The following is a 9,403-nucleotide window of genomic DNA, read 5'->3' as shown; positions in this document are numbered from 1 at the left end:
TACACTTTGTGTTGGCTCGTGTCTACATTAACAGTAGAGAAGGGATCATAGTAAACACAGCTGTTACTTCTTTTAAAATGAGTCAGCCTCATACTGCCCTCTTGTGGTCATTAGCTGATTTTCCAGTTCAAGCGGCTTAAATCTAAGGTGCAGAGACTTGACCAATAAGGATCTTCTTCTAAATTACTGAATGGAATGCGAACCCAGCTCACTACATTAGAATTTTTTTAAAATGAAAAATAATTATTAAAATTGGAGATTATATATGTTTAGAATTTGAACATGTGTCAACTGTTGCAGTGAGATTACATGCATGTGCTCTGGAGGCCACCAGGCTGGTAGGGGGCTCCAAGCAGCTGCATATTCTTTTTACGCTGCAGGCTGAAATGGTCCACAACTGAAAAGCAGAACCTTAAAATATATTTAATTTACCACAACAAATACAAGGACGTTTTAAAAATGTGTAAATCTTTCATGCTCCTTCAGAGCTTGCTTCTTCTGTTTTCTTTTCTTTGAGGAAGGTGCTGGTGGGACAGACATGCTCCAAGAATTGCAGCTCTGGTTTGGATTATTCCAGATTATTAGAAATATGTGCATATCTAGTTATAGTGAAAGTTTCACAGTCAGGCAACTGAAAAAACACTACAGTTTATTTTGGATACTTGTATGTTATGTTTAAAGTGGAGGAGGGGGCTGAAGGTTTTATTCTATTTTTCAGACTTCATTACATTCAAATTGTAGATCTACAGAGGTCTTAAAACATTAAATATACTTTACTGAAATGTCCATAGAGAAGGCTTAGCTATTTATATTTATTCAACTATATTTCAAATGGTATGTTTTTGTATTCTATAGAATTGATGTTCACTCAAAAGAAATCCGTTGACACTGATATTTTCAAGGTTTTGTTTTTTTACACTAAAATTTAGGAGATCATCAGTGGAAAATACCTGCAAATATTTTCATTCTGATGCACGAATGACAAGAGGTCCTGTTGGCATATTTATTTACAGCATGTTATCTTCAAATACACCAAAAATTCTCGTTTTCGTTAAAGCAACATTTGCCCCCAAAAAGCAGAATCAGCCTGTGACGCTAAAATGAAGTGAACTTACAAAAGAAGTTTTACATTTGACAAAAATGTTTCTTCTTAATCTCAGCAAAGTTAATAAAACATGCAAGGCACATTTATAACAGCAAAAACATGTTTAAAACAATGTAAAACGATGCAAAACAGAAATGCATAGTATGGAGAAAAAAAAACCAAAAATAAAAACAAGAAGCAGAATAAAATTTGTCTTTTCAGGTTGCTGTTGCAAAAACATCAGATAACAGGAGTGAATCTGAAAGAATGCATACATTCATGCTACTGAAATTATTGACACTTTGATTTAACTGGATTTATAATAAATCAATTAACATAAGTGTAACCAAAGCCAAAAATGTGCTTTAATTTCGCTGAAGTGTCACAATTTCAAGTAAAGTCTGTTGGTGCAGATTGTGTCATGGGAGGGGGTATTTATTTTAACATATTCTAGAGAAGAAAAAAAAATCACTATTATTATTCAAGTAAGAATAACATGCCAAAGGCACACAACTAGAGAATGTTTGCAGAAAAATGGCATCCCAAGATGAAGTTCACTCAGTCTCAGTTTTCCTCAACTGTGACACATGATGGTGGAAGGAAGTGGATCTGGGAACAAATAAAATCACTATGAAACACAAGTAAAATAAACCAAGCCATGCAGCAAATAAAAGGGAAAAAAAAACAAAAAACAAACAGAAAACACTTTTGGGTTTTCGTTTTTCCAAGCATGAATGCTAATAGCGTCTTGTGCTGAGCGTTTTACCTGTTTTTGTGTGCGGGGGCGACACTGACACACATTTCCACCAATAACAGGCGAGGTGCGCACTCTGGTCGACTGAGTATCCATGCTAACGTTTTGGAGTCCGATTGATTGAGCCATCTATCGAAAGAGAAGAGGTCGAAGAGCAAAAAGTTCTATTAGGAGTCTGAAAAGTTGAGTAGACACAATATACAGTTTTAGCCCATGAGATGGGAAGAACGGCAAAAACGGCTTCGAGATGCGTTCGAAATCAATGACGGCAAACAAAGTCATGAAAATAAAGAACAATGAACAAAAAAACATAAAATCAACTTACAAAAGTCAAAAATCAGGCAGCTCTGTGAAGGGGTGCAGGTTTGAGTGTGACATCATCTTGGGATTTAGCTGGAACACTTGACTGATGTTCAATTTGAGACACCCACAATTTAGAGTTTGCACAACAACAAAGAATTGTAGTCGTCCACTGATTACAAAATGCCAAAGGTAACGACAACGTGGAACTCGTTTCACAATGCATGATTACAACAGTTTTCAGTAATGTGTTCCAATAGTGTTTCATTTTGTAGTGTTTGACTGGTATAATTGCTGTTGTCATTTACTGGGTACAGTGTACACATGGAGAGAGAAAAAGACAATAAGAATATCATTACATACTCTATACAAACATTTCAAAGTTTCAAAGGCATCCATACATTTTTCAATAAAAACCATTAAAACTGTGTTGACATTCAATTTGTCATTACTACCAGTCATAAAGTTATAAAACATCCAAAAAAAAAAAAAGTTAAATCCACTAAATGACTAACAGCTTTAAAAAGAAAAAAAAGAGAATAGTGGAAAAATAGTTTTGTTTGGTATGCATACAATATATATTAGTCTTAGATAGCACTAGTGTACATCTATTGAACACTTGTAAAAAAAAAAAAAAAAAAAAGAAAGAAAAAAGCATAGTCACTTAAAAACAGCAGAAGTGTCATGCTTTGTTTTGAATTTTGTCTTAGAAAATTTTGACTTGTTAATCTGTATTAAATTATTTTGATTTTCTGGATTTTTGGTGATGCATGACTACACCCTCACAAGAGAGGCATTTGTTGATACTGTTACTGTTAAAAAAAAAAAAAATGGATAAAGAAATCCGTAGCTTAGGCAATGTTAATTTGACCACATGCAATTATGAATAAATAAATTATACTTTTTTTTTTACTACTGTAACTATTTTTTTCTGTTAGAAATGCATCTATAAAGTGCATTAGTACTATTGGTTCTTAATCAAACGTTGTTAGGAACAGCAGTAGCTAATCAATATCTGCGACTGTAGCTGGTTGTAGATGTGAAGGAGGAGGATGAGAAGTTCATGCTACCAAACCCTGAGCCAGCATCAATGCTGCCTCTCCTTGATCCAGATCGGGATCCAGTTCTTGAGCCGGTCCGAGAGCCATATGCAGATCCAGAGCCACTGGCATTGTAGGGACTGTAGAGGCCTTTGCTAGATTGTGAGGAGGCCTCCAAAAGCCTTAAGCCACTTCCCTCCTCCACCATGCTTTTGTCCATGGCATCTTTGAATGAGATTTTCAACTTGGTTTTTGGGCACGTCAGATATTTTGAATAGGCATTGACATCCCTCAGTTTTTGGGCAGTACGAGCATCGATTGTTCCTTTTCTGATGGACTCATCCAGAGACACTCGGCCTGTGACATCAGGCTCAATAAGTCCACCTGTCAAATATTGAACCTCAAGGAAACGCTGACCAGCCTCATAATATAGCCAGCCTTTCTTCAGAGCTTGGGAAGCTGACATCTTCACCTTAGTTCTGGGGTCTTCAAATCCATTAAAAGCTTTCAGTGCCAGGTTGAGACGATCAACCATAACCTTATCAACCAAGCCTTTGTCTGTAGCTTCGGTAACTGGCAACTTTTCCCCACTTGCAGGGTCAATAATTCCTCCTGTGCATGCTTGGGCCTCAAGTAGCCTTTGGCCTGTAATGTTGTCCACCAAGTTTCTATGGATTGCTTCAGTGATAGACACTTTCTCCAATGTGTCTATGTCCAATATTCCTGCTATGGGTCCTGTCTCTTCTGATGGGTCATTCCATATCATTGCAGGTGGTTTAGTGGATGGTATGGGGCTCATGGAAGTGGAGTAACTGGAACCAGTGGTGGAGCCAAATGAGGATGAGCGTGAACGGAAGCCTCCCATACCTCCAGAAAGCATGTCAGCAAACTCTGTAATGGACAGGTTCCCAGCTCTGTATTTATCAAGAGAATTCTGGTCAATGTATCCACGTGAAATAGCATCATCAACGTCATACTGCCTGCCTGACCTTCTATCAATGATTATGGATTTGACAGAGCCATCAGAGGAGGTCATTGTGATTTCCTCCCATTCACACTCCTGTTCCGAAAGCTCCAGGTAAGTTTGGTGGTCAATGAGTCCTTTGCGGTAGGCCTCATACACAGACATTTCTTTGCCTGTCTCTGGGTCTACAATGACAATTCTGCGTTTACGGACAGATGATTTAGAAGAGGTCTTTCTTTCTCGGTTCTTTTCTTTCAGTAGCAGAAGAACCAGGCCAGTATCAGGATCAGTAATACACCTCTCCATAAGTTGGAGGTAGGTTAGATTTTCTTCAGTATTGGGATCAAAGAAGCCTTTGGTGTCATCAGATGGGTCAGACAGAATCTCATTCATTTCTTCATCAAAGAAACCACGGTTGTAGGCTACCTCAACTGGTAAGCGATGACTTTCTTCTGGGTCAATAATTCCACCAGTGGCAATTTGAGCTTCTAGGAGACGGATGCCATGATCTTTCAAGATGAGTCCCTTTTTCATGGCCTGGAACAAAGAGATTGTTTTGCCTGAATAAGGATCTCTATACCCTGTCACTGCACGCTCAGCAGAGAGAAGCTTGTCTTTGAATTCTGGACCTACAATTCCCATCTTTACAGACTCATTTACTGTAAGTTTAAGGTTCTTGATTGGATCAATGACATATCCTGTGGCTGCCTGAGCCTCAAGAAGTTCAAATGCAGTGCCTGGTCTAATCATGTTTTTCTTCATGGCCTGGTAAATTGATAGGCGTTCTTTGCTCGACTCCAAGAACACTCCAGCAATACAACTTGTGCCCTCCAGGTATCTTGAGAGTCTATTGCTAACTTCCTCTACTGAAAGAATGCCTTCATTCAATTCAGTGACAGTCTGCTGATCAATAATTTGTGAGCGAATCAGCTCCTCCATTGTGATCTGTTTTCTCAAACCCTTGAATGTTAACCTCTTATTTCCCAGGGAGAGTAGTCGCAATCCACCCTCAAGCTTGCATCTCTTGAGAAGCTCTGCATATGACAGTTGTTCTTCAGTAACAGGATCAATGAACCCCTTGACACTGTCTGTGAGTTTCTCGTTGGTCTCCTTGTTCATATAACCTCTTTGCAAGGCAATGTCAGCTGGAAGGTGGAACTGGAATTCTGGATCAATGATGCCTCCAGTAGCAGTTTGAGCCTCCAGCATTTTAAGGGCATAATCCTCTGGAACAAGATCCTTTTTCATGGCCTGGAAAAGAGATATGACCTTCCCACTGTATGGATCCTTATATCCAGTGACAGCTCTTTCAGCTGAAAGCAGTTTGTCATGGATCTCAGGTCCAACAACTCCCTTACGAACAGCTTCATCAACAGTGAGTGTCTCGTTCTTAACTGGATCAATAATAAAGCCTGTTGCAGCTTGTGCCTCTAAGAGAGTAAGGCCTATTTCTGGTTTAATAAAACCTCTTTTCATTGCTTGATATATGCTAATCTTGGAGCTCGAGTCTGTTGTGACACCAGCGACGCAGCCTGTGCCATAGAGATACTGTTTTACACTGGTCATCTCCATTATATCACGAATGTCTCTCTTGCCCTGTTTCAGAAGGTTGTATGTCTCGAGATCAATGATGCGGGCGTTGTAGAGCTCCTCAATAGTTATTCTTCTTCTTATAGTCTTATATGACAATGGACTGTCATGTCTGACAACTTCTCTCTGCTCCATTATCTCAATTATAATGATAATCATCCGTTCTTTAGTGATTTTGCCAGAACGGTATTCTTCCAAGAGTTTCTGCCTCTCATGCTCTGGAAGCAAATTTGAGTTCATGACATCCCACAGGTTCATTGGTTTATCAGCAAGGCCCTCAATTGGAATGTCAATTTGGGTGCTGGTGAGATCACTCTGGGTTTGTTCTTCTGTATAAAGGTATGTCTTTTCCACGACAGTTGGAGACTGAGGTTTGGAGAGTGGCAGGATATACAGGCCTGTGTCTTTATCTTTTTGGCATTTGTCTTTAAGTTGCTTGTAGCTTGCATTTTCGTCAGTTTCTGGATCTGAGAAAGGCTTGCTGTCATCTGAAGATTCAGACAAGGTCTTGGCAACTTCCTTACTGAAAATGTTCTTCTGGTATGCCATATCAGTTGGGACCCGGTGGCTCTTTACAGGATCAATGATTCCACCACTGAACATCTGAGCTTGCAACAGGGGAATGGCATGTTCTTTGAGTATAAGATCCTTTTGCATTGCTTCATAAAGGGAGATTTTCTTCCCAGTGAATGGATCCTTGTAGCCAGTGACTGCTTTTTCTGCAGAGAGGAGTTTTTCATGGAGTTCTGGACCAACAAGTCCTGCCTTCACTGCCTCATCTACTGAGAGACATTGGTTTTTTACTGGATCTACAATGAACCCAGTTGCAGCCTGAGCCTCAAGAAGCAAAATGCCAGTGTTTTGCCTGAGGAACTTTTTCTTCATAGCTTGATAGATACTTATTTTTTCCTTGGTAGGCTCCAGGTATATTCCAGCAATGCTCTCAGTGCCCTGGAGGTATTTACTGACATTTGGATTCTCACTGACTTTTTTAGGTGTTGTTTTGCCTTGCTGAAGAAGGTCAAAGGTTGTTTTGTCAATTATTTTGGAATCATACAAGGAGTCTGCTGGAACATAATCTCTGAGTCCCTTAAAGCTGGACTGTTCCTTTTTCTTAGCCTCCTTCTCTTGCACAATTGTGATAATGATCTTGATAAGCTTTTCAATTGTAACTTTTCCTGATCTAAACTGTCTAATCAGTTCAAGTCTCTGTTCTTCAGTGAGATAGTCAGAGTGGATAATTTCCCATAGTGTCATTTTTCTGCCCTTGAATGGCCCAGAGTCAAGCTCCACAGTTGCTTGTATCATAGCGTCTTTTGTTTGGGCTTCGGTGTATGTTGCTTCTTCTTTATCGTTAATTGCTTCATCACTAAGTGGAAGAAGCTTAAGACCAGTTTTTTTGTCTGTAACACACCTGTCAAACAGCTGAGAGTATGTGACATTTTCTTTTGTGTTTGGATCAAAGAAACATTTAGTTTCATCAGTTGGACTGCTTAGACGCTGTTTCATTTCATTATCTAAATAATTTCTCTTGAAAGCAACATCATCAGGTATACGATGGCTCTTCACTGGATCAATGATGCCACCACTGGTCATTTGGGCATCAAGCAGTCTGATACCTTGTTCTTTAGGAATGAGATCTTTCTTCATTGCTTGGAAAAGAGAGACTGTGTTTCCAGTGTAAGGATCTTTGTAACCAGTAACAGCTCGCTCTGCAGACAGGAGCTTTTCATGCAGCTCAGGACCAATAACCCCAGCTTTGACGGCCTCATCAACAGTGTACTTTTGATTTTGAACAGGGTCGACCATGTAGCCTGATCCTGCTTGAGCTTCAAGCATTTTCAAAGCAAGCCCAGTCCTCATCATGTCCCTCTTCATAGCTTGATAGAAGGACATTGTCTCTTTGGATGAATCAATAAGTACCCCTGCTATGCAGTTTGTGTCCTGGAGTGCTTTGTGAACTGGTTTCATTGCAGAGACATCCTTGACTGATACATTTCCTTTTAGCAATTTGTTGTAAAGATCATTGTCAATAACTTTGGATTCCAGGAGTTCACTGGCAGGAACAGATGTTCTTAAACCATCAAAGGTTATTTCCTTCTTCTTCTCCTTCTCCTCAGCCACAGTGATAACTATCTTAATTATCTTTTCGATGGTTATTTTGCCAGTTTTGTACTGGCGGAGAAGGTCTTTTTTCTGATCTTCAGTAAAGTACTCTGAGTTGATGATCTCCCAGATGGTGACAGTTTTACCCTGGAATCTTCCAAATGGCACAGACACAGTTGTTTTGTTGAAAACATCTTTGGTCTCCTCTTCTGTGTACAACCTAGAGCACTGAGCAGCTTTTTCTGTAATTGGCAGGAATAACAGACTGGTCTCTGGGTCAGCAGTGCATCTTGCCATAAGTTCAGAATATGTCAGGGGTTCCTGAGTGCTAGGGTCAAAATACCCCTTTGTGTCATCTGATGGTTTTTCCATAACCTTATTCATTTCTGCATCATACTGTCCCTGTTTATAGGCCGTTTCATTGGGTACGCGGTGACTGTTGACAGGGTCAACAATGCCACCAGTGGCGAGTTGGGCTTCAAGGATTCTTATTGCCTGATCACGTTCTATCAGATCTTTCTTCATTGCTTCAAAAACAGAGATCTTTCCACCAGTGTAAGGGTCTTTGTAGCCAACAACAGCCCTTTCAGCTGAAAGCATTTTGTCATGTAGTTCAGGGCCAATCAAACCTTCCTTCACTGCCTCATTAACAGAAAGTTTCTGATTCTTTTTGGGGTCTAAAATGTAACCTGTGGCAGCCTGTGCTTCAAGAAGAATCATGGCTGTGCCAGGGGTAATCATTTTTTCCTTTGAAGCTTGGTAAACAGACATCTTTTGATTTTTTGGTGTTAAAACACCAGCAATGGCATGCTTCCCTTTAAGAATTTGCTTTAGATTGTCAGCTTCACTAAGCTCCTGAACTGTGGTTTTGCCGTCTTTAAGCTTGTCAAAGTCCTTCTTGGGTAAAAGACCAAGGTCATGGAGTCTGCTTGCTGGTACCTTATCACGGATACCATCGAAAGCTAGAGGATCTGGTCTCTTTTCTACACCATCTGCCATACCAGCAGGAGCTTGACCATTGTAAATTGTCTTTGTTATCTCAATGGTTTTTAAATGTACATGTTCTTTGTTAGCGTCAATGTCAGTTTCCCCTGGATGTTGATCTTTCTGGGCCTCAAGCTGTTGTAATTTCTCACGCAGTTTCTGGTTTTCTTCTGCAAGAATTCTTTCTTGCTCTAACTTCTTTCTCTCTAGTTCTTGCATTTCTTTCTGCTTATTTAGCATTTCTTGCTCTGCCACTTTCTGTTTACTGAGTGCTGCATCCATAGTAGCCAGAAGGTTCTTCTTCTCCTCCTCCATCTGCTGTTTTTGGCGTTCTTGTTCATCTTTGAGAGCTTTTGCCTTCCTCACTTCTTCTTCAAACTGACTTTCCAGTCTCTTTTTCTCTTCTTCAATTAGCTTCTCCTTCCTCAATAGCATCTCCTTTTCAGACAAGAATGTCTGTTGAAGCATGGTCTTCTCATGTTCAATTTGTTTCTGTTGTGCATCAGCCATCTAATGGAAGAACAGAAAAAAGTAAGTTACTACAGGTTTATAGCACATACATTTGCTTTAAAACCATTTTT

General features: G+C 39.7%; 1 protein-coding gene across 24 annotated transcripts in view; it reads right to left on the bottom strand.

Moving 5' to 3' along the window:
* Window positions 1–989: 989 nt before the first annotated feature.
* Window positions 990–9,403, bottom strand: part of LOC114144216 (plectin-like) — a 122,041-nt gene continuing 113,627 nt past the window's right edge. For all 24 annotated transcript variants that reach the window (XM_028016783.1, XM_028016785.1, XM_028016792.1 and 21 more), the window contains 3 exons: window positions 2,164–9,332; window positions 1,851–1,967; window positions 990–1,693 (listed from right to left, as the gene is read on the bottom strand). In XM_028016783.1, coding sequence (XP_027872584.1) covers window positions 3,147–9,332 — 6,186 coding nt within the window. In that variant the 3' untranslated portion in view covers window positions 990–1,693; window positions 1,851–1,967; window positions 2,164–3,146. The remainder of the gene's footprint in view (window positions 1,694–1,850; window positions 1,968–2,163; window positions 9,333–9,403) is intronic.

The sequence above is a fragment of the Xiphophorus couchianus genome, chromosome 5 (assembly GCF_001444195.1).
Source record: "Xiphophorus couchianus chromosome 5, X_couchianus-1.0, whole genome shotgun sequence".
NCBI classification, from domain to species: domain Eukaryota; kingdom Metazoa; phylum Chordata; class Actinopteri; order Cyprinodontiformes; family Poeciliidae; genus Xiphophorus; species Xiphophorus couchianus.
This window is presented reverse-complemented; position numbering and strand designations above follow the sequence as displayed.